At 54.4% G+C, this 24,878-nt stretch overlaps 1 protein-coding gene and 1 non-coding gene across 3 annotated transcripts in view; one reads left to right on the top strand and one right to left on the bottom strand.

Annotated features, from left to right (window-relative positions):
* ICE1 (interactor of little elongation complex ELL subunit 1) overlaps positions 1-24,320 on the top strand; it is a 55,250-nt gene extending 30,930 nt beyond the window's left edge. Inside the window, exons 13-19 of one of the 2 annotated variants that reach the window (XM_039217682.1) lie at positions 1,081-5,829; positions 7,051-7,219; positions 9,932-10,092; positions 13,430-13,620; positions 15,723-15,829; positions 22,243-22,341; positions 23,276-24,320. In XM_039217682.1, the coding sequence (XP_039073613.1) occupies positions 1,081-5,829; positions 7,051-7,219; positions 9,932-10,092; positions 13,430-13,620; positions 15,723-15,829; positions 22,243-22,341; positions 23,276-23,457 (5,658 nt within the window). In that variant the 3' untranslated portion in view covers positions 23,458-24,320. Of the gene's footprint in view, positions 1-1,080; positions 5,830-7,050; positions 7,220-9,931; positions 10,093-13,429; positions 13,621-14,584; positions 15,031-15,722; positions 15,830-22,242; positions 22,342-23,275 lie in introns of those variants that run through there. The other variant, XM_039217683.1, reaches the window with a different exon arrangement.
* On the bottom strand, positions 7,907-8,012 carry LOC120220561. Its single transcript, XR_005525621.1, has one exon. It is a non-coding gene; the product is annotated as a U6 spliceosomal RNA (small nuclear RNA).
* Positions 24,321-24,878: the final 558 nt, after the last annotated feature.

The raw sequence follows: 24,878 nt of genomic DNA, 5'->3' as shown, positions 1-24,878 counted from the left end.
GCGCCGCGTCAGGTGTGGATGTGGGTGTGGACACGTGCAGTGTGATGTCAGAGCCACAGGTGTGCGCGGGGCTGGGACGTCTTTCAGTGGTTGGGGTCCCAGGGGCCCGTCCGCCCGTGTGTGAGCACACCGAAGAGGCCGGGAGGCCAGGGGAGCGTGGCGGAACATGAGGAGCAGCAGATGGAAGCGCCCAGGCTCTCAGGGGTTGTTAGTGCGTGAGTGTGCGTCCGCGCCGTCCCTCCCCGGGCCGTGGTCTCCCGTGTAGAATGAGGCCCCGCGGCCTCCTGGGGGGGCTGCGTGATGGGGGCCAGTTCACCCCAGGCTGCGGAGCCGCCCGGGTGGCGAAGGGCTTCTGGAGCAGAAGTGGAGAGCAGTGTCGGCACGGCTGACTGAGGGGAGCCTGTCCGCTCAGCCTGGCGGGTTGGGGGCTGTGGACACGAGATGCCTACCTGGCGTCACCAGAGTGGGGGCCTGGCGCACCGCCTTCAGGGGTTGCCCTGGGCTGGAGCCGGACACCTGTGCCACAGCGACCTGGAAGCCGGGGACCAGAGGGCCTTGAGGCAGGGGTCAGAAACCCTTGTGCCAGATGGAGGGGAAGAGCTGGAGAGGAGGAGGTGCGGGGGCCTGAGGAGAGCAGAGGAGTCCCGGGCTGCGAGGTGTGGGAGGAGCCGGCGGTGGCGGGGCTCTGGGAGGCGGCCAGGCTGTGCTGTCTGTGCTCCCCTGAGCCTCGCCTCTCGCCTGGGGGCTGCGCCCAAGGACCTGCTCTTTCTGCAGATGGCCTTCAGGGCTCTGCTGTGACGTGTGTCCTGGCGGATGGGCTTCGGGGCCCTGCTGTGACGTGTGTCCTGGCGGATGGGCTTCGGGGCCCTGCTGTGACGTGTGTCCTCGCGGATGGGCTTCGGGGCCCTGCTGTGACGTGTGTCCTGCGAATGGGCTTCGGGGCTCTGCTGTGACGTGTGTCCTCGCGGATGGGCTTCGGTGCTCTTCAGGAAGCAAGGGTGTGTTCTGTGATGCATTTAAGTGATAGTTACGTTCACTCGGCTCAGTTTAACTAATGAGAATAACTCCTTTCTTTTTAAGGAAACCTACTTTGGCGACTCTACCGATTCCAGTGATGATGAGTCATCCCAGCCTGGAAAGTCTGCTGCGTCTGTTTCGGAAGACGAGGCGCCTGCATCACGTTACTTTGGCTCATCCAGGAAAAGTGAAGGCAACAGGGATACGTGGGAGCAGACGCTCACTTCACGTGAAGCCACCCGAGCTCTGACTATGTTGGGAGTAAATGAAGTGACAGCGCTTGGGTTTGGGACAGTTGCAGCAGCCCTGAGGGAGCCTTCAGTGACTCGCTCCTTCACTCACCAGGAACCCTGGGCAGTGTCCTCTGAACCCACAGGTGACGGGAAGAGAGGCATTTTAGACGAGGCACAGAGACACAGAGAGGGTAGGGAAGTGGACAAGTCGGTGCAGACTGAGAGCACACTCGATGGCACCCTCGGAAGCGTGCACGTGGGGATGTCCAGCAGCCGGCACCAGGACGGGGCAGCGGCCCTCTGCACTGCTGATGGGCGCCACCCCCCCCTCGGCAGCAGACCATTCAGTGAGCTCGTGGAATCCGAAGGAAAAACCCTACTGTCCGAAATGATAGGATCACCCACATCACAGTTTACTGCATGGCCACTAACTAACGACATCCCTCTTGAATCACATCACGTGTCCATTTCTGACCACTTTCAGGGAATGTGTGGGGTATTGGGAAAAGACAGAGATGTTCGAAGGTTCATTTTAGGAGCCTCGCCTGAACCCGCAGACGACGCGGGTCATGCGGTGGGCACCACGGGACCTGGTGTTGACGCCAGGCCTCCCTCCTCTTCTACCTCGCGAGCGTCGTCTGTCTGCAGTGACTCCCAGCCTTTCTCTGATACACACATTCTTGACACAGCCCCTGCCGAGCTGCAGCTCTCAGAACACAGGTTACAAGCTGAAGCCTTCTCCCTGCTAGGCCTGCAGCCTGAGCCCGCAGAGTGCCCTGCTGGAGGGAACTGTCTGGAAAAGAGCTCGTGTGCTTTGAGCCCTGAGTTGGGAACATCAGATTCTAATAATCTAAGTAGCAGTGCGGTCAAGTGCACAAACCTTGTGAAAGGCGGGCCCGGAGTCTGCTCGCTTCCACAGTCAGTATTTATAAAAGCTATGAAAGAGGCGCAGTGTCAAAGTCAGGCTCCAAGAACTGAGGCCACCCTGACGAGGGCGGATTCCACGTCGTTGGCAGAGTCTCCGTGCAGCTTGACCAAGAGTGGGTTTGGTCTCACTAAAAGCCCCTCCTGGCACCACAGTGACCTGTTAAGGAGAGGGAGTGAGGAAAGGCTGAGAGCTCAGTCAGAACACGAACAGCAGCCTGACCGCCAGTCTCAAAAGGCAGCTCCGGCCTTGGACAACAGGGGCCCGGCGTCCCAGCCTGAGGCTGCCAGAGAAAACAACCGTGTGGGGCTCGGGGCCGCCGCAGCGCTGTTGCCTAACCAGGTGTCGGTGATCACCAAGCAGGCCAGGGCCGGCGCAGCGCATGGCCCCAGATCGGAGCCCCGGGGACCGCAGGGGACCGACCCCGTCTTCATGGTGGCATCTGTAGCGGGACGTGGCGGAGAGAGAGAGGACCCTGCCCGAAATATGCCGGCAGTGGCTGCTCCAGGGGGGACCTCGCCCCAAGTTTCTGCCTCAAGGAGAAAACTAGATTTCAGTTGTCCAAGCGGTTCTTTACCTGTAGAAAGTTCTCAGTGTTCCACCAGTAGCAAACCGTCTTTCTCCTGTGAAAACATCCCAGTACCAAAGCAGGACGTCCTGGCGGGAGCCTCAGCACAGGAAGCGGTGCAGGAGCCGGGCCTGCTCCTCCGGGCCCCGGGGCTGGGCTCGTCCCGGCCGGCCGTGGGTGGGCGCCTTCCACCCGCGCCTGCGGCGAGAAGCTTTCCTGCTGGAGAAGCGCCGTGTGGGGGCTCGGTCACATCTGGCGGGGAGGCCCCGGCCGTCTCCCAGGACCCTGCCAGCGGGCGGCAGAGCCTGAAGGGGTCCCTGGAGCTGCCATCGCGGGCTCCGGGCGCTACTTCTCCTGAAGACCCTGGCACCACGGGGACGGCGAGTCTCAGGAAAGACGGAGAGACGCGCGGGGGCCCCCAGGGCGGCCTGGCCGTGGCTCCGTGCTGTTACACGGGCATCCGGGAGGCGGCAGGGGGCGACACAGAGGTGGAGGAGAGTGAGGCGCCCAGTGGCAGCGAGGGCGAGAGTGAGCCCGAGGCCCTGATGGGGGACGCCCCGCTCGGGGCCGCCGGCGCCCCCAGGGAAGGAGTGGGAGCCCTGGAGGCCGGCGCGGCGGAGAGCAGGCCTTCCGTGGAGGTGGGGTGCCTGACGTCGGCCCTGCAGGACTTCAACATCAGTACTCTCTCGGAGATAGACGGCCTTTCTACGTCCGAGGTCGTTATGTTTCTTGAGAGTTGTCAGCTGAGAGATTATAGCTCGGGGGACTCTGTTTCCGAGTGTTCTAGCAAAGGAACCCTGAGTAAGGAAATGAGCAAAGAATTGAAGCAAGGCGAGCTCTCAGGAGAAAAGTACAGGAAGCAGCTCTGTGAAGAAGAGGCGCTTGAGGCCTCGGAGGGGTGGGTCGAGTCTGACGAGGAGGTCGGGCCCCTGCGGGGCGCGCCGCGGCTCTCCCGGCGCTCCCTGGAGACGCTGTCTGAGGTCCTCAACACGATTGGCCAGGAGCTTGAGGCCTCCCCTGGCAAAGATGCTACGGATTTCATGCTCCTCAATATGCACGAGGCCGGGGCCGCCGGGCCTGCCGGAGAGCACAGCCCACCTCAGGAAGCCCAGTGCCTCGCGCCACACCCCTCAGGTTCGCCCCCTGCGGCCGCCACGGACGGCTCCCCCGGCAGCGGGGCCGCGGGGGACAGAAACGCTCCCGGCGGCCCTGAGGCTGACTTGCACCTCAGCAGCCTGATTGGTGGGGGGGCAGAGGGCCTGTTGGAAGCGGCGGAGCCCTCACCCCTGCACGCCGACTCCGGAACAGGGCAGACAGCAGAGGCCGGCGCCGAAGGGGAGGCAGAAACGACATTCCAGTGCCAGATCTCCACAGTGACCTCCAAAGTCATAAACGTGCTGATCAACAAGGATCAGAATCTGGTCATTGAGAAGGGGGACCACTGGACTATCATCAATGGGGTAGCTCTCATGCCAAACGTGGACCAGGTTATACTGTGTGACTCGCCCGAGGACCTCCCTGTGTCCCCGGAGCCAGGAGCCCCGGGAGCTGGTTTCATTTCCATCACTGCCGTGGACGAGCCCCCAGAAACCGAGCAGCCCGGCCCCGCATTTCTGGAGCCCCAGGGCACCAGCCCCGCATTTCCGGAGCCCCAGGGCGCCAGCCCCGCGAGTGCCCAGGAGGAGATCTCCGGCAGCAGTCAGAGCACCAACTTCGATAAGAGTCGTTTGCGCAATCGGCCGGTCAAACCTAGTGTGAGGCTCAGCTCCGAAATCTACGACCAGAACTTTGAGTCTCAGGTGGTTGCGTCTGATCACACGTATTTTAACTCAAAACTAGAGCCATTCGGGAAGAATAAGAATCGATCAAAGGTGTCCAGCAAAGATCAGTCAAACAAGCCAGCCAAGACGTCAGCATCAAGCCGAGTTGAAGCTAATCCGAGTGAAGGCTCCCAGTCATTTCCAGGGGAGAGAGAGAACACAAAGACCCAGAGAAACCAAGCTCAGACCATCCTAGCCAACGCGGACACGTCGACCCCCACAGACTCTTCTGACACCCTGAGTAAGATACGGCAGGAGGTGGGGCCCCCTCTGCCACCCTTGCTCGCCCCTTTGGTTGCTACCCCCCCACGGACGTCCCAGCTGGTGTCTCCTCTGATAGCTGCTTCCTCTCCCCCCTCCCCTGCCTCTCCGATCGGCCCCCTGTCTCCCTTGTGTGAGATCCCAGTGCCTCCCATGATGTCCCCTTTGCCAGAGGAGCCTGGATGCCCCTCGCCCCCGTGCACGTCTCCATCCCCATCCACCGCACCAGCCGGCGAGAGGATCCTGTCCTCCCCTCTGCAGTTCTGCGCTGCGACGCCAAAGCATGCCCTGCCCGTGCCGGGCCGCCTGCCCCCTTTCGCTCCTGCCCACTCGGCCGTGGCCGGGCCCCAGGAGAATTCGGTCAGAATCCTGGACACCATGTACCCAGAGTTGTCGGCCAGGGCCCGCACCCTTAACATCCTCAAAGGGAACATCCAGCTCACTCGGGGCCCGCCTGCCGACTGCAAGAACTTACCAGGGCCCGTCAGCGCCATCACGGGATTCAAAGCAATCACATCAACATCAACCGCCTTTGTGAAAACGGGGGGCAGCTCTGGGGGCGACTCTGATCAGGATAGGCCGAGAGATGCGGGGACTCACCAGGACTCCGGTGGGAAAAGGACGTTGTCTGCAGCTACGCTGAGGAGCGCCAAGAGATTGCGGCTGGATGGTGGGTCCCCAGAACCAGAGCCTGGGAGCAGCACCACGGAAGGAGTCCCCAGGACCCCCCGAAGGGGCCTCCCTCAGGCTGACGGCCCGGCGACGGAGGAGGAGCGAGGTGCTCTTCTCACGGTCAGCACCGCCTCCCAGGTGCCTCCAAACCCGAAGGAAACGGTAGAGTCCCACGACAAAGCCATAGCGGACGCGCTGAAGAAGATCGCGGAGTCCTCCTTTGACCTCCTGCCTGTCATTCGGAGTCACGTGTATGTGGGAAACATCTCCAAAAAGCCCGTAATGAGAGATCAGGAGAAGGAGGTCGTGTATGAGTTTAGCACAACCAAAAAGGTACGTGGAACTTTTCTGTGAGAGCATGAGGGGCTGCATGTGCTCAGAGACAGGCTGGCTGCTGTCAGCACGGGGCAAGGTTACTTTGAACAGAAATTTCATCCCAGGGGTGGACAGTGACCCGTGTAAACGTTGTGGCCTGGACTCGGTTTCTGGTCAGCACATTACACACGTGTGATGTGATAAAGCAGTGGAGATTTGAGCACTTGTGTTTGTCAAATACTTTACAGTTTGGGAGATAAAAAGTGTCCGTCAGGACTGCAGTTGCACGTTTTCTGTCCGTTCTACTATGTTGAAAGGCTCAAAATGATTTGCCTCAAAGCAGCAAATTATTCTCGTGTAGCGGAGCCTTTCTGTCCCGTGAGTAGCACTGTGTGCACACCTGAGAGTGAGCATCTTTCAGGAAGATAGCGCGGGGCCCCCGTCCCTCCCGTGACGTACGCCGTGTGTGAAGCAGGACAACGTGCGGCTTCTGGCGGGGAGGACAGGAGGGGAGCCCGTGCCCACTGACACACGTGGTTTACTATGGCTTCCCAGGGTCGTGTCCTCGAAGTGCCCATGTCGACGGCTCGAGCGGATTGCTTCCTGGCCCGTGAACCCCATATTGCTCGTCCTTGCACATCCCTGCAGTGGGAGTGGTAGGAACACCACTCCCTACCAGGGAAAGGGTGGGTTGGAAAGCGGGTAGTTTTCCTAGATCGCATACTTTCAGAAAGCACAAAGAGCAGTACGCGTGGCTTTGAAAAGTTCATTTTCAGATGAACAAACGGATCAAATTACTTAACGCCCTCCTTCCTGAGTGAGAAAAAACGTCGCCCAGTGGTTTTAAGATCTGAGCAGGATTAACGCGTAGAACCCACCGGAGTTCAGGAAACATAGGAGTGGGTCAGAGTCCGTGTGACACACGCGGAGAACTGCTTAGCGAAAACCAGGGAAGTGGGCTTTGGTGGCGGCTTCAGGGACCCAGGTGCACTCAGGCATGGCCCGTGGCACCCACAGGCAGCCCACAGCCGTGGCCCCTGAGCCCCCGGCACGCGGCTCGCTGGGCCGATGGGGGAGGTTGTCCTGCACGGTCAGACAGTCAGTGCTGTCCTCTACCCGCTGTTACAGGGCCGCTCGTATGCTCCTTGCAGAGACTCAGCTTCGTAACTTTTAGCCCTTCCTTAGTAAGAGAGAGAAATAGCAGTGAATGTTGCCTTTTCTTTTTGTTTTTCCACCCAGCATCTAGCAGAGTGCTTGCTTCACTCCATTCTCTCAGAACTGAAGATCCAGAAGATCTCTCTGGAACGCAGTTACATCCATGCGCTCTGCAGAGTGTACGTGGGAATATGCCGGCAGCTGGGGGACCTGGAGCGCGCCCGCCTGTTCTGCTACAGCCTGCTGAAGGAAGGTGCGTCGGCGTGGGGGTCGCTGCGCGGGCGTTCACACGTTCACCTCGTCACGCTCGGGTCTGTGCCTGCAGCTGACTGATCACTGTGTATCTTGCAAGTACACAAAATGTTCGTGCGTTTCCCCGAGGCCTTGAAGAACCTTAGCCGGATGAAGCCGTGCCTGGTTTTCCGGGGGGAAGTTACGTGGCTGACGTCGTATTAGCACATGCGTTTCCATTCGAATGTAGGGTGTGTCTCATTCCTGCGTGTCGGTCTGTTCTTAGTGCGGCTACTCCAGGGTCAGGGTAGGCCCCACAGGGTGAGGGGACGGCCTTAAAGTCGGCGACAGCTTGTGCTGCTGTGTCCCTGCTGGAAAGGGCAGCACGCCTAAGCCCACAGGACGAGGACCAGAGACACGTGGACTCCTAGGAGGGCTGTCCCAGCCCCTTGCCCCCCACTCCTTCCGTCTCCATGCACAGTTCAGCGTGGAAGCCTCCTTTGTGGCTGCACGGCATCCGTGGAAACGTTTGGGAGCACTGAAACCACGTGCAGATGCAATTTCATGGCATGTCAGAAAGTCTGATCCAGGTCATGAAGGTTTTCTTTTTTGATAACTGAATTTTATTGTCAAGTGGACATGTATTTCATTATGAATGGCCTGTACTGTTTTTTAAAATATAAGTTATTGTCAAATTGACCAACATACAAAAGATCTGGAAGGCCTCACGAATTTGCGTGGATCCTCACGCAGGGGCCGTGCTAATCTTCTCTCAGTCGTCCCGAGCGCAATGTGTGTGCTGCCAAAGTGAGCACTGCACCGTGGAGGTTGTTAATCCCGACAGTGCCGTGTGGGGCTCGCCCACCACGCACGGAGCTGCGAGCGAGGCTGCTGTCCATCGCCCCCTTCATCACGTTATTCACTCTGCGGGCCCCGCACTCCTCAACGGCGGTAGCAGGGTGCATGCCAGGCCTCGGGGCTCCAGCGGTGAGCACAGCCTGATGCGGGTGCGCGTGTCAGCGTGACCCCGCTTGCCAGGGCCTCGGCGGCCGTCTGCGTGCAACCTGAACCCCGCCAGGGTCCAGCGCTCTTCCCTCGGGCCCCTGGGGCTCGGCTTTCTCCCCTGGGAAGCCTCCCCTCCAGGTTTCTTGGGGCTCACGTGGCTACCTCCCGCACGGACTCCTGCGGTCTTTCTTTCCCCCCTGCATTCTCCTGGCTCTTACCCCCTCCCACATTCCCGGTGTGTGGTCTTTCTCCCCCACTGGGTCGCATACTCTGCAAGGGAGGAGCTTTGCCTTGCCCCCGCTCGTCCCGACCACAGAGCAGTGTGCTGTCCACAGTCACGGAGTATCTGTTGAAGGAACGAACGAAGAGCGCTGTGGAAGGAAGATTTATGAGTGTGGGCTCAGAGGAGCTGTCCTTGTCAGAGTGACTTTGGAACTCGAAGTGGCAAGATGCCACAGAGTGCATCCGAGAAAAGCGAGAGAATGCCAGGCAGAGGAAGCAGCATGTGCAGAGGTCCAGGGGCAGGATCCAAGATTTCATAAAGAATAGATCAAGATAGTATAGTGAGCTTATGCTTTGGGTTAATCTGCTCTTTAAACACACTCCAGTGTTAGATGAAATAGAACAGAATACCTGAGAGATGCACTTCCTGCCCAACAGGGTAAAAGTGTGTGTTCCTGGTTCAGCCACATTGCAGACCACTGACAGTTTCTTGTAAAATTAAAATAATTGACTTATCAAGTGGCCCAGGAACCCCACTCCCAGGTCCTTATCTAACAGAAGAAGAGACGTATCTTCACTAGACGGGCCCACAGTCATTCACAGCACCTTCATGTGCCGTGGCCCGTGGCTGGAAGCACAGGCCCGCCAGCAGGTGAATGAGGAGCAGGTGTGCTGTGTCCGGCCAATGGCCGCCGCTGGGCCGTGCAGCGAGGGACGGCTGACGTGTGGCACCAGCGGTGAACCGCAGAGTCATTCTGTGGAGTCGGGGGCCGGACAGAAAGTCTGAGCTGCTGTCAGACTCCACTTGTAAACACTTGAGAGGAAGCAGCTAAGCAGACCAGGGCTGTCCATATCTGGGACTAAGGAACGCACTGGAAAGGGTTAGACTGTGGGAGTCTGGGGTGACGGTAATGCTCTTAAATTGACTGTGGTGGGGGCTGCACGGATGTATCCATTCATCACACCGTCTGCTTGAAAAGAGTGTGTTCTGCCGTGTGTGAGCTGGGCTGGCTTAGGCGGACTAGGCAGCCAGATGCGGGCAGCAGCACCCGCATCACAGAACAGGATGGCTCTCCGCAGGGTAGAGCCGCGTCTGCAGATGGAAAGCCTTTTCTGTGTTGCACAGGTGAGTTGTGTCTTATGGATGCATAAAAAGCTGGCCTGAGAGGCCGGTTAACAAATGGGAAGCTTCTAGGGTCACAGAGTCTGGAGAGGGAGGTTTACCTTTGCTTCATGTTTTGGATTTTATGGCTCTTTTCATAATTCAGCGGGGTATGTGAGGGGTCATGTTTCAGATGTAATTAGGAAGGTTTGCCAGAGTGAAGGGCTTAGGGGAGAAGGAAGCAGATCGTGAAACAACCACGGCCGGGGCCTCTCCGCACCCCCCCACCTTCAGTGTTTGGAGGCCTTGCAAGGCACAAGCAGCGTTACTGGAATCTGTTCTTAGCTCCTAGTTTATTCACTTGAGCTGATGTAAAGGTTTATTATCTGTCTTTCTTTCTCATAGATTTTCCAGAATCCGAAAAATTGACTTTGTTCATTGCAAACATGTGGCATGATATATTTATTTCCCAGTCGGTGATTAATAAGGCAATGCAACTGGTCGCCAGGCAGCGTGCTAAAGGAGAGGTTCGCAACTGTCTGAGAGCATTTCTCAACTGGGAAAAGGTGAGGTTGGCTTTTATTTCTTGCTGTAACCGTGCTTGTAGACCTTACATGATTCTCACCCGGCTCTACATTTGGGGTTGTACTAGTTCATCAGTAGTTCAGAGACCTACATTCCTCTGTGTATTAGAGCCTCTAAAATCTCATTTTAGCCGAAGCTTATGCGTTTAGTTCAGAAAATCTGCATGGGCCCCTCTGGGAAGAATTGTACACTTACATGTTGTGTTAATTTAACAAAAGTTTCTTTTGTCCACTGATTTACGGATGAAGTCCATGTGTAACGTGTGTGTGGGTGCAGGGCTCAGAGAGGCCGATAGAGCATTTCCTTCTACAGTAGGTACTGGTAGAGGCGAAAAAATGGTGAGGTAAAAATTTTCAAAAATTTCAACTCCTTGTTTTGATTTTTCTGAATCTATACTCTTTTTTCCCCCTTTTGGTTGATGGGGTTTTTATGTAAGTATTTTGTTCCTGTGTGCTTATTTGGCAGCTGAGTGCTGATGTGGCGTCTAGATTGGTGCTCCTGTATACACAGCTGCCAGCTAGTGAGGGCCTCTGCATGTTGACTTGACCGTGGGAAACTTGAAGAAGAGATGTTGAGTTCAGTGAGGGGTTGACTTTGGTTTGTTTTTAAACTATTGTGTATTAATTTCCTCTTAAAATTATCCAGGCTTATGCACACAGTGGAGTTTTATATGCCTTTTTGCTTTCCTATTTAGTACCTTTTGATATTACTGTTCATTAGACTTCTATTTTCTTGTGAAAAGGAAAGGAAAGGGCTATTGGTGGGTAAACGTTAAGGAAATATTTAAAAGCAAGTCTGTTATCATCTGTTTAACAACTTGTGTAAACAAAGCAGAGTGTAGTCCTGGGGAGGCATCGTCAGATTCAGATCAGTCACTGAGTCAGAAGGGCCCTTCCATCTCCTGCCATTGACCGTGATGGCCACCGTCACCTCCCCCCCCCCAACCCCCACCCCAGGTCCCTGCAGGGCCACATGCCTCTGCCTGGTTTTCCTCCTCTGGCGTGTTCAGGATGAAACCAAATATGGTGATTTGATGATAAAAGACATTCTTTATGATTTTAGTGAATGTGTTTGCACTGTATCGTATCAAATAAGAGTATCAAGTGAAAGGTATAACAAAAATGAGTGATACTTGGGGGCAGAATGCAAGTGTAGTCCAAGACTTCCAGATTTTCTCTCACAGAGTTCAACTGATCAGAAAGAAAGGAGAATAGACATAGTGGAATTCAGTAATACACAAAGTTAACTTGAATGAAAAGTACGTAATCCTGTAGCACATGTACAAAACCCATCATGAATTTGGCCACATGAAAATCTGAATTTTTAAAAAGTGAAGATTCCTTTGGGACCTGGCTTAGTCGGTTGAGCGTCCTACTTGGCTCAGGTCATGATCTCATGGTTTGTGAGTTCGAGCCCCACACCAGCGTCTGTGCTGACAGCTCAGAGCCTGGGGCCTGCTTTGGATTCTGTGTCTCCCTCTCTGCCCCTTCCCCACTCACACTGTCTCTGTCTGTCTCAAAAAGAAATAAACATTTAAAAAAAATTTAAAAGTGAAGATTCCATATTCAAAACTCTCTGTTAGTAATTCAGTGAAATTTTCTATAAATAATTCAGAGCGTCCATAAATACTACTTGAAAGTTGACGAATATTATCCTGGACACTTGGGGACAATTGGGGAAGAAGTAGGAGCTGAAATGTAAAATCAGAGTTTTGAAAGTCATAAAGGAAACCCCTTCATACCAAAGATCTCTAATGTTTGGGAAATTATACTCACTGTAATAATTTAAATACTTTCATTAAGAAACAAATAATAAAGTGGTTGACAGTTATTTTTAAAAAATTAAAAATCTGAGGGGCGCCTGGGTGGCTCAGTTGGTTAAGTGTCCGACTTTGGCTCAGGTCATGATCTCACAGTTTGTGGGTTCGAGCCCCACGTTGGGCTCTGTGCTGACAGCTCAGAGCCTGGAGCCTGTTTCAGATTCTGTGTCTCCGTCTCTCTCTGACCCTCCCCTGCTCATGCTCTGTCTTTCTCTGTCTCAAAAATAAATAAACTATTAAAAAAAACTAAAAATCTGAGAAGGAATCGTAAAAAAAAAAAAAAAAACCCGAAAACCTAATATAGCTTAAAAGGTAATAGTAATGAAGCAGAGAACAAAAAGAAAACACGTAGAAGGAAAACACATTGCTTTTAAAAAGTGGTAACAAAATAGATAGCTCCCAGGTCAGGTTAATGAAATAAGAGGAAAGGGAAAACATTGAAGATGTCAAAATGAGAAGGAAACTGGAGCTGTGGTCGGAGGGTGAGGGGTGTGGGGAGACCGTAGCCACATGTGAGGCAGCAGGTTTGGAGGCCAAGGATGATTTGTGACAAAATAAACAGCTTCAGATTTGGTTTTGGGGTCGAACACTTGAAGAAACATTGTTTTCAGTTAACTTTTATAAAAAAAGGTGGAAAAGTTGATATAAAACATAAAAAGCCTGTATAGGCTCCACCTGAATTTTGCCTCATCTTTTAAAGAACCAAGTTATTGAGTCTTTTCCAATATAAGAAAAGGTTGAAGGCTTCGTGTTTCTTTTTAATAATAAAACCCAATAGAAAATAGGACGAGAAAGGAAAAATTATAGGTCCACTGTTAGGTATTTATCCAAGAGAAGTCAGATTAATGTCCATACGAAGACTTGTACATGTGCGTTCTTGTGCATCACCTAGGCTGGAATAGCCCAGATGTCTGCCAGGAGGTGAGTGGGTGAGCAGCCGGGTCTGTAGTGTAATGAACTATTCAGTAGCAAGGAGGGGCGGGGCGTTCAGCCCTCCAGCAGGTGCAAGGACATGGGTAACGAGCCACAAATTTGCGCAGGGGGGACAGAAGCCAGACGAAGGAGTCTGGAACCGGATAGCTAAATTTTAGGAATTTCTGTAACAAGACTGATACCTAGGGTCAGAAAGATGTTAGACTTTAAAGAACTTCTTTAAAGTTAAAAATTTATTATAACTTTAGTTCTGTGATTTGCAGTCGTGAAAATTTGCATTTCTGCCTGGACTGCAGCCAATCTGTTTTCTACCTGACCCGATTCTGCATCGTGCCTGGAGCCTTGTTTTCTGGCCTGCCTCCCACCACACTTACAGTCAGTTTACGACAAGTATTAGGACTAAGATAAACATAGCTGCTTATTCAAACTCAGCTTTCAAAAGGTGTCTCTTAAAATTAAATGATCATTTGTGTGATGCTTGTTACACTCGAGATTACAAATGAGCGATGTGTTACGTTTGAAACTCTAAATTGTATTTTGGGTTTTTTTCCTTTTTCATTTGCTAGAATGCTCCTGTGGATGTGGGTTTCATGGTTTCTAAGCTGCTTTTGACCATACAGCTGTGTCCAAAAACAGAATTTCAGTCCAGTGAAAAATTTGGCGAAGACCTGAGTGATAACACCTGGGAGTACATATTTGCCATTGACCTGCTGTGCTGCCACCAGCGGTGGATTTGGACGCATGACAACATCATCAGGTACCCGGCCACTTCGTGGATGTAGCATTGGGGTGCTGGGTGGGAAGCTGCTGACTTTGGTTCGAACAGATTTTGCTGTTGAAGGCAGCGGAATCATGTGCAGATGACATTTTGATTTGGTTAAGAGTGAAACTGCCCTTGAAGGACGTGTATTTCACATCCGTTTGCTTTATTTTTTTTGTGGAACCTGTCACTCCTCAGTAGGTTGTTTTACGACCGTTTCTCTCCCAAGGAGAATCGAGTCTCTGGGGGAGAGGTTGGGGTCCCCCGCGTCTCCTGGCCTGCAGAGCAGTGCCCCCCAAGGGAAGGTCAGCGAGTAGCAGGGTGATGGAACGATCGTACCTCAACATTCACATACTCGGGAAAACCCACGTGAACAGGCAGAGTAAGAGTTCGGGTTAGCAGCTCTTCTCACCTGGGGTTTCAGGAGAGAGGAAGTCTGTGGCGTCTGTTTTGTGTAATGAATCCTCCTTTCTCTGGGCTTGGAGAATCCTGGCACCAGCAACGTGCCATCTTTGGGAGAACGGGAGATGGGAGGAAGGAGAAAATCGTCACTCAAATAATTGTTCTTATTAGATCTTAACTTTCTTAGAACCCGGACTTAGAAAGATTGGGGGTTTTTTGGGTCTTTCGATTTTTTTTTTGAGAGTGAGTGTGTTTGCCGGGGGTGGGAGGGGGGCAGTGGGGAGGGCAGAGGGAAAGGGAGAATCCCAAGCCGACTCTGTACTGTCAGCACAGAGCCCAACGCAGGCCTCGTTCCCATGAACCATGAGATCGTGACCTGAGCCAAAATCAAGAGTTGGACGCTTTAGCCGACTGAGCCCCCCAGGCGCCCCCAAAAGGCTGGTTTAAAAGAATTTATGACATTGAAAAGGATCCACAAAGGATTGATAGTACATATCCTAGAGATACTTGCTTATGATCTCTGGAAAAGCATACTCTCTTTTTTTCTTCTTAACACTAGGGAAAGAGTAGCCGTCTGCCAGGGAAACAGGAGAGAATCGGATGGTGGTACCTGTGTAATGAGGCACAGCTGTGTTAAGATAAATAGCTGCAAACGGATGTTCAGGTATTGACATGACGGCATCTCACAGTCCTTTGCTAACGAGTAAGGATGTGACAGCCGTCTGGTGCCATCTGTAAAGGCACACATGCCTCGTGTGGGCCTCATCTCCTGGCTCTTGGTGGGAGCCCCATGGGTAGGGTGACAGACCACGGACGTGGTCCTGGTCAGTAGTGCTCTGGCCGGGTCCCGCCCTGGGCATGAGGGCAGAGTGCTGTAGACCAAGACCTCCGCCTGAGCAAGTCCAGACCAGGACCCCTCAGGGCTGTGCTCACCCTCACCAGGTGTTCTGCACGTGCACATAAGGAAGCAGGTGGAAGGAAAGGTCCAGAGTTAGTGGAGTAATACCATCTGCAGGTACGTCATGCGGGGCACCTGTAAGTGACATTTTTCTCCTGTGTGTCGTCATGCAGCTTTTCTAATACTGCAAATGCTGTTAAGAAGGAAATCTGTTTTTGGAAGGAGAGAAAGCAAAGAGGAATTGGTGGTGGTTTCAGTCAGGAGAGAGTTTCTCAGGTGAGGACGTGCTGGGCTCCTAGAACAAGGTGCCCCGTGCACATCCCGAAGGCGCCAGCAGAAATCCCGACCCCGCCTCCCCGTTCTGAGATCCGGAGACGTTGTGCAGCCTCTCTGCTCAGAGCCTTGAGAAGAGGGTGAACACCAAGTCAGGGTGCGAGCCTGGGTGTTGGTGCCCTCGTGCAAGCCAGCGTGGGCGCAGTGTCCTGGGCCGTTGGAGGGTGTGTGAGCTTCCCGTCTCTTCCCATCTTAACCTGAAAACTTACATCTTCAGAAGTCCCTCTTCGTGGGCGTCTGGCTGGCTCAGTTGGTACAGTGTGCACCTCATGATCTCAGGGTTGTGAGTTCGAGCCCCACGTTGGGTGTGGAGCCTACTTTTAAAAATAAATAAAATTTTTTTCTAAAGTCCCTCTTCTTTATTGTCTTTCATGGACCATTTTTAGGTTGTTAACATTTGAGTGGTGCCGTGTGTATGTTCTTTTCCTACACGTGTACATAAACATGTGCTGTTACTGTTTCGTAGTAAAGAGCTGTGGCCTGTAATGGATAAGTGGATAAAATACCGAAAAGGACACGCAAACATCGCATATACTCCTGACATTATTATAGCATCGATTCTGAGGCTGATTGGTGAGTTGTCTGTTTTATTAAGCTCTTTCTTCTTACTGATATTGTTATTGAGCACATCTGTGTAGGGAATAGAGGTATAGGAATGTACGCTGACTGAAACTTCACCATGAGGAGTGACCTTACCGTCATCAGAGTAGATATTTTCTCTTACGGACTCCGGTTTTCCCCTGCTCTGTCAGAGGTGACGTCCCCGTGCCGGCACACTGTGTGTGACTGAGCGCGCGCTCCCCAGTCCGTGCTGTTCGCAGCACACGTGCGCACGCTGCCACACGGAGTCGCTGTACACGACGCTCTGGTCTCCTCTGGTTTCTAAACTCGGTGTCTCCCGCCACGCAGCGAGGGTCCTTCCTGTTTGCCCAGCAGGGTCCGTCCTGCAGTTCCGGGCCTGGGGAGCAGCTTTGTTTTCCTCCAAGCTGACACGTAGAAATTAAAATCATTGTCTAACCGTATTTTAAATAGGCATAGATTCTTCTCCATCTCCAGTAAGGAGGACCTCAGTGGCTTTTTGGTGCTGCGCCTCCCTGTCACCTACAAATTGTTAACGTCTTAGCTTTACTCATTTTTTTCCTCTCTGCCTCATCTGTGACACGGTGCCCTCCAAGCCCTGTGGGTTACCCGTGATGAGCCTGTAACTTGTGGAAGGCTCTCCTGACTTCTCCGTCTGCATGCGTAGCATGGCCCCGGGGGGCTCAGCAGACAGGGTCCATCTGACAGCCTGTGTGGTAGCCCCTCAGATCCTGGAAGGTGTTTCCTGTGACTTTTCAGGGTCTCTGGAGTTTGATTACCTAGAACTTCAGTAATCACTTAGACCGTGCCACAGGAGAGAAGGTTCAAGAGTATTATTTAGGTTGTCTGAGGGAGTCTTCTACACAGATCTGCCTGTGGCTGCTTTGCTTACCGTCTCAGCTGGGAGCCATTCCTGCTCTGTGCCTCCTGCACACGCAAACCTAAGAACCTTGTGCTAAGCAAGTGTGTAAAATGGGTCAAGACGGCAACCTGCTTTCCAGGAAGACCAGTTTCACTGGAAATGACTGAAAATACTCTTGGAGTGAAGTGTGCGAGCCCAGGGAGTGTCCGCGGCCATGGAGGGGGAGAGCCGCATGCAGAGGTGAATAGAGGTGCGGACGCGGGGCGGGCGAGCCGCTCTAGGGGGGCACTGCCGCCACACGTGTGCCACAGCGCTCCCTCTCGGGCCCCCGGAACAGTGTGCGTCCTCAGCGGGAAGCAGGAAGGACACGAGGGCCACGGACGGCAGGCGGGAGGCCTGTGTGTCTGCACGTTCTCCTGTCAATAGCAGCTTCTCTTACACATTTGGGAAAAGTGTTCGTAATTTATTTTACATTGAACTAATTTATTTTACCTTGCAAAGCCTTCTGGAAGACAAAACATTAGAAGGTGTTCAGTCTACAAATACACAGATCGACCTCGATAAAGTATCTTTGGGATTTTGAAACGAACACGAACTTTTTGAAGTCACGCTTACAAAATATGGCGTGATTTTTGCCGCTGTTGTTGCAGGAGGTTGTTTGCACACGTGTTGGTTGTAACAAGAGGAAGCAGGCGTGGGAGTGGAGGGCTGCGCCTCTGGTGCTCCCGCGCGGTCCCGTGCACCTGCGGCGGGCCCGGCCTCTCACGTGCTGCGCCCTGCAGCTTGCCCTCGGGGGTCCACGCCTTCCACGTTGGCCGGTCGTCCAGATTCCCTGAGAAGCTTCTTAAAAAAACGTGTGTACTTGTATAATGAAGCCATGTACGATGAAGTTCCGTGTTCCAGGAATAATCGATAGCATGTAATTAACAGCGCAGGATAAAATGGTAATTACAAATTTATAAATGTGGTTCAAAGAATGGATAACTAGGAAGTGATAATGTGAAAATAAGAGCAGAGTCAGGCCTGGAGAATTCTCCTTGGGCCTGCTGACACCCAGGGTGGCCGGACAAGCGTGCCTACCCGAGGCGGGTGTGGACACACAGGGCTGGGGACAGGGGCCAGTGCCAGCCAGGGGCGCTCGGCGTGGCTAGCTGCGGCCATCGGCGGGCGCTGAAGCCATAGTGCCGGGCAAGGGGGGCCGGGGTGGGGGTGGGGGCCGGTGTGGCTCGCTCGTTAGAACAAGCAGAGCTGTGAGAAGTTGTGTCCAGGCCATTTGTGCGTGGACCCCTGCACCCCTGTCCCGTTTGGAGTTTGAACAGTTTCTAAGAAGAACCTCCGTTAGAGGACCTTTGTGCAATTTCCGAGGCTGACGCACTAGAATTTAGCAAATAAGTTGGTAAGCCGTGATTTTAATCATAATGGCACAGCCATCATTCCTCAAATAGAGGAGTTGTCCTTATTTTTATTTTCAAACTTGCAAAACCCTAATGCATTTTCATTCCATGGGAGACAAAAGACGCTTTCTGTCCGGACAGTTCAGGGGTACGTGATGTCTGGTGGGGGTGTGAACAGTGCTGTTAGCAGATGGTCGCACGGGACTATGCAAAGGGGTTTCTTCTAACGTCTCTGAGTGGTAATGTCGTGGGGCATTTTGTGGCGTGTTGGGTTGTTCTCGATCGAGGGGAATGTGGGGAAGCGCCAGAAGCTGCTTCAGTCCACTCATTTCAGGGCAGGGCTGAGGCTAGGGAAGGTCACACGCTCTCATCTGAGGTCTGTCGGTGGGAAGGGGCAGAGCTGAGACTGAAGTCTGTCTGCCACTGGATTCCATTGAGGGCAAAGCTGTGTAGCACCGTTTGCCCCTAACGAGCTTTCGAGTCTCCTGGGGGGCCCACGCGGGGTTTCCTGCGGCCTGGAAGCGAGGGCAGCGCCTCCCACATCGGGTCACCAGGGGTCTGCAGGCCAGGCTGAGGTAGCCACTGCTGCCGGCGTCCACCCGGCCTCTCCCAGGCCTTTCTTCACCTTTTTTTTTTTTTTTAATTTTTTTTTTTTTTTTTTTTTTTTATTTCTAGGAGAGAGAGAGATAGACAGCGTGAACAGGGGAGGGTCAGAGAGAGAGGGAGACACAGACTCTGAAACAGGCTCCAGGCTTTGAGCTGGCTGTCAGCACAGAGCCCGATGCGGGGCTCGAACCCACGATCCACGAGATCATGACCTAAGCGAAAGTCGGACGCTTAACCGACTAAGCCACCCAGGCGCCCCGGCCTTTCCTCACCTTTGCTTTGAAATTGTCTCAAGCCGTGTCTTTCGTAGCGTGCCGCACCTGCACTCCTCAGTGACTCCTAGGGGCTCCTCGGCGGCCCCCACCGGCCCCCAGCTGCCCCCCTCATGCCCCCCTGCGTGCTGGAGAGTGTTGCCTGTGACAGTGAGGCTAACTCTTCATTGCCTACTTGTATCGTCGTGTGGCCGAGCCCCCTGGACCCCCAGTCCTTCTGGGGGGACTGCTCTTCCCACCTGTAGGGCAGGTGTGTCTGTCGTCTTGTCCTCATGTACAAAGTCCTTCCCCCAGGCCTCCTACCTCCGACTCACGGCTGCCTCTTATTTGACCCCTGGTAGCTCTATTAATTTGAAGAGCTTATAAAATCCACTTTATTAGGCACTTGTAATCGAAAGAAAAGGAGGCATTCTGTTATCTGGGAGTACACGCACACCCCAAGGCTGGCCGAGCCCATGTCTGTGTGGCACACGCCCTTCCCCTCCGCGGCTGTCACGTATGTGTTGAGCAGCCGCGTAGATTGTCTCAGAGGACAGGCCGGGGAGCAGACAGTAGTTTGAGCTGATTGGAAGCAGATAATTGAGAGCTCACTAATTGAAACTCCTGATCTCTAAAATACATTACTTTCCAAGCTCAGTGAAAGATTGCCCAGAAATTACCTGATTTTTATAGTTTCGTTCTGGATTCCAAGTTTTCCTGCCTCCATTCGTCAGTGGGAACTTAGCAGGTGTCTGCTATGACCGCGTTCGGCGCGCGTGGAGCCAGTACTGAGCTCTGTAGCATATGCTAAGTGATGGGGGTTGCTTTAGTGTCCCGTGCCTCAGTCTCCCATGTTCAGAATGGCGGTGGCACTGATGTCTGGGGTTCACGTGCGCAGCTGAGGACGTGTGTCGTGCCGAGAAAGCACAGACACACGACTATGGGATTACAAGGTGATGTCCTGAAACTCAGGAAAAGGACTCGGAGAAAAGGGCATCTGGGTGCGTCTGGAATCCTCTTCCTGAGGGACAGGAGGGACAGGAACACGAGGGAGCGGGTTCCGCTTGGAAGCGAGCTCACCTCCAGGATCCAGGTGGCCGGGGGCTACCACGTGGCTCAGCGGGTCGGCCTTCCCCTTCAGAGGGTTTCAGTGAGCTTGTCAGTCCAGGTGCTACCGCCAGGGGAGTATGTGCAAATTGAAGGTAACATTTAGCCAGTCACATAAATCCGCACTAAAAACCCGTGTTCCATCAGCGAGACGTCGTTGCCAAAGAAAACCAGCCTGAGCAGAACTCATGTCATCCTGCTGCACACCTCCTGCCTGTCCGCACTTGCCCCGCGTCCATACTTCCTCCCCGTCCACACCTCCTCTCCCTCCGCACCTCGTCTCCTCTCCATCCATGTCCGCGTCCTGTCTCCTGTGCTCCGGGCTCGTGTGCTCGGCTGTTCGGTTGAAACATGTGAAGAAAATCTGGTTTTATACGGAGCTGCTGGGTGTTTTAATAGCCTTTTGAGCTCGCTGCGGGGACCCTCCGACACTGCGTGAGAACTGCACTGTGCTGACTCCCCGCGGGGATGCCTTGTTCCCTGTGCACCCTCGCCAGGCCCGCACCCGCGCTGACTCCCTGCGGGGATGCCCTGTGCACCCTCGCCGGGCCCACACCTGCGCTGACTCCCCGAGGGGATGCCCTGTGCCCTGTGCACCCTCGCCGGGTCCGCACCCGTGCTGACTCCCCGAGGGGATGCCTTGTTCCCTGTGCCCCCTCGCCGGGCCCGCACCCGCGCTGACTCCCCGCGGGGATGCCTTGTTCCCTGTGCACCCTCGCCGGGCCCGCACCCACGCTGACTCCCCGCAGGGATGCCCTGTGCACCCTTGCTGGGCCCGCACCCGCGCTGACTCCCCGAGGGGATGCCCTGTGCCCTGTGCACCCTCGCCGGGTCCGCACCCGCGCTGACTCCCCGCAGGGATGCCCTGTGCCCTGTGCACCCTCGCCGGCCCCACACCCGCGCTGACTCCCCGTGGGGATGCCCTGTGAACCCTCGCTGGCCCTGCACCCGCGCTGACTCCCCGCGGGGATGCGGTGTGCCCTGTGCACCCTCACCACTCCCCCAGGGCCGGCCCGCCCCGACTCCCCGCGCGCCTCCCAGGACTATGCGGGTGTGCGCAGCTCTTGCGGCTGCCACCTGTACACAGCAAGCGGGCATAAATATCCTCACGGGTGTCCGCGGTCGGACAGGTCTTCGACTTTGAAGCTGTCAGGTCCAGCGTGGCTGATGGGAGCTTTCCCAGAATTCCGATTTTGCTTAAGAGCTCACGTTTTGTCACTGACAGCAGTGACGGACTTCCTCGCTGTCACTGGCTCACTTTATTCATTTTTGAGAAAATGTCTGTCTGGGTCTGAATGGCTGTCGGTTGCAAGTCATTCCAGCAGTGAAAGGGGGGCGTTTCACGGCCAAGTCCCCGCTCCGCCCCGGGTTCAGGAGCCACCATGGGGCGCCTCCTCGGGGCAGCCAGCACACCGGGTGGGACGTGTGCCCGCGGCACCCACGGCAGCTTACGGGCTGCCGGACGTGGACGTGGGCATCTCAGCTTAGTAAGAGTAACTGTGAGCACTTCGAAGGGGGCATTGTTGGGTGAAACTCGCTTCAGACTAGGAGTTCGTGGGGACGAACAGTGACCTCCTCGCGACCGCCACCAGGATGGGTGCCCAGGGCCCCATCATCCGATCGGCCCTGGTGGTGAGGCTTCGTCTTCTCCAGCACTGGGAAGAAGGCTGGTCACTTCTCAGTTAGTGTTGTTTTGCTGTGAAACCGTTTGGACCCTGGGGACCTTGCCAGCCACGCCTGTGTGCCCCGGGCTGCGACATCGCCGGGGGCTGCGCCGCCCACACCATGTCGGTCCAGAGCCCCGCCTGCCGGTGCGCCGGCCCCACCTGGGGCCTCCTGACCCGTTCTCACATGGGGCCCCCGGAGACCGCACATTCCACCAAACCCCACTCCCTTCCCTCGGCAGAGAAAGCCTCATGTCGTGTGTCACCTGTGTGACCCGAGAAGGGACAGTTAGTCATCTTGGCCGCCACTACCCCCACCCCCCCGGGGACAAGTAGTGCCTTAGGATCCTGGAGCTTTACTGTCCGGCCAGCTCTCAGGTGAGGACAGACACCTGCTTCAGCTCGAGGATCCTTCTCCTTAATGTGCATAATGTTACGTGAAAGAAAACGTGAATTTTAAATTCTGACGAAAAGTTAACATTTAACCTAAGATTGCTTACAGTTTGGTTTATTTTCCCCCTAGGTCGGTTAGGCCAGTTGGGCTTGAAGGAAGGGTTCCCATCTGCTGTGAAGAATATCAGTTCGGTTATCGGCATGTTTATCCAGCACGCCCAGGATGAAGGTAGGTGCTCTGCCGCTGCGGTGACTTATGTCCCTTGCTCCCCTGGGAAACCCTCTCGGAGCTCCTGTGCGCCGTGCACCTCTCACTGCCTGTCTTGGGAGTTATTTTATTTTACATTATTTTTTTAATGTTTATTTATTTTTGAGAGAGCATCTGGGCATGAGGTGGAGCAGGGCAGAGGGGGAGAGAAAATTCTAGGAGGTTCCACACATAGCGCAGAGCTGACAGGGGGCTTGACCCCATGACCCTGGGATCGTGACCTGAGCCGAAATCAAGAGTCAGACACTCAATTGTCTGAGTTACCCAGGCGCTCCCCCTCTACCCCCACTTTTTTTTTAAATGTTTGAGGGGTAATTTTAAAACCTGCATTTGTGCCTACCTTCCAGCACTGGCGTTTGAGTGTGTGTGGGTTTTACATTGTGTTCTTCAATTATAATTTAACTGAAATTCAGCTAAGTTAAATTTTCAGTAAAGAACTTGTAAATAAACTTAGGCTAAACGGGAAAGGACCTTAACATACATGGCCTGTGCCGTCGCCGTAAGCTTCAGCTTCGTGGTCTGCCCCTGAAGGGCTTTCGGCCCCAGGATCGGTTCCTTTTCCGAGTCCGTGTGTAAACCTCACGGTGGCTATGTGGTGGCCGTGTGGTGGTCATTCGTCTCAGGAAGGCTCCGGACCCACCCCTGTGGATGCGTGGGTGCCACGGGGGAGCCTCCCAGAGCCGTACATGCCGGCCTGCCCCCGGCTCTCCTGCGATTCTCTTTCCACGTGTGGCTGGGTCTTCAGTTAATTTTTTCACTGGGTTTTGTCTTTCATGTTTTTCATTGCTGGCAGAAAGCGCCCTGTGTTTGAATAGTACTTCAGCAGATCGCAGCATTAAAATTCCGAGCAACAGCCATTTCCTTGGGTCGTGACTGATGGGAAAATTCTTTGCAGATATACCGTGGGGCATACAGCTGGCGGCCGTGTACGCGCTGTGCGACCTGAGTCCCAGCAACCCGGCGGAGATCTCGCGCATCCTGGAAGCCTGGCGCAGGGAGACGTCCCACAGCGTGCCGTCGGCCGTGCTCAGCTGCCTGGAGGAGGTCAGCTCCCTGTGCGCCGAGGACGTGGGCTAGGCCGCGGGCCCTGCGCCTAGAGAAGTGCCTTCAGTGTCTCCAGCACGAACAGACGAGTCAGCCCTTAGAACCCGGACTGGGGTTTCAGAAAGAAAGTCGTAGAAGACCGAAAGCGCCCAGATGCCCCCGTCGCCGTGGGGAGGACATGGAAGCCAGCAGGGGCCGGGCCTTCCCCCAAACCGCGTACATTTCACTTAAGGCTGTTGTGATTCCATGACATGTGGGTTGTGTTATTGTGTCTTGGTCAAACAACAAAAACTTGAACTTAGCCCTTTTTTGCTGCAGAAAGTGTCCTTTTAGTCGCTTTTTAAAATTGAGTGGCATTTTATAATGAATTTAATATAAAAGCATTGATTTGGTTCCTGAGCTAATTTTGGACGTTGCGCTGAAATGATTGACTAGGAAAGAATGAATGGCTAAGAAAGACCTAGAAGACTTCCACGGTGTGAGCCGGAAAGGGGCTACAGAACTGTTTCTCCAGTAGGCACAGCACGAGCCACAGGAAGCCCCGGGGGAGCCTTCGAGCCCCGCCGCGGGGCGTCTCCTTCCGGTCCCCGCAGTTCCGTAGAGCCGTGTCACTGCATCAGGACCAGGAGCGCCCAGGAGCGGAAGGTCACGGGCAAGGTCGTGTCGCGTCGCTATCTGAAGGAGTCGGAGGCGGGCGCGGCCAGGCCTCTGTGTGTGCCGTGTACATGTGGACAGTGCTATAATGTGTTTCACATTTGATGATATTCCACTTTCGGAATTGTAGTATTTGTACATAGAAAATGGGTTTAATAACTCACCGTGGTTCCGATTTGTCTTATACTCATCATTTCTTAAAACTCTTGTATGTGTTTTTTATAATAAAAAATAAAAAGTAAGCCATGCACGTGATTGTTCTGATCCGTGAAGAGTGACGCTGGGCGTTCTCGCCCAAGACGGAACCGTCTCTCTGGCCACAGACCAGAGGGCGGCTCCAAACAGAAGCAGCCGCGAGCCGTCACCGCGGCGGGGCGCGCTCCCTGGGGCGCGCGTGGTGACACCCGGCACCGCGGAACTGCCAGCGGATTGCCGCCCTTCGTTTACTTACAGGTGTTGCTGCCCCTTAAAAATTACATGTGACAACTACGTTGTCGCTCCTGCCTCGTGTGTTTAATTACAACACGCGTGACTGACGTTCATGAATAACTGTGCGCTGCCCTTTGGAAGCTGTTTGTTGGCCTGTTGTTCTTTCTACCAGGATTTGCTGGGCGTGGGGCGTCGCGGGGAGGGGCTGGGGAGCGACTGCCCAGCTCTGAGGCCTGCGAGCTGCCCCGGAGGAGCCCCCCACCCCCCGTGAGTCCGCAGTCTGAGCGCAGCGCCCGAGGTGCCGGAAGGAGGCCGGGTGGCCCGACACCCCGTAAGGGAGCGGTGGTGCGGGTGCAGTCAGCAGACAACGC

This window comes from Hyaena hyaena, unplaced genomic scaffold, assembly GCF_003009895.1.
Source record: "Hyaena hyaena isolate Hyena2069 unplaced genomic scaffold, ASM300989v1 scaffold_705, whole genome shotgun sequence".
Classification (NCBI taxonomy): domain Eukaryota; kingdom Metazoa; phylum Chordata; class Mammalia; order Carnivora; family Hyaenidae; genus Hyaena; species Hyaena hyaena.
Note: the sequence above shows the minus strand (reverse complement) of the source record. Positions and strands in the feature narration are given on the sequence as shown.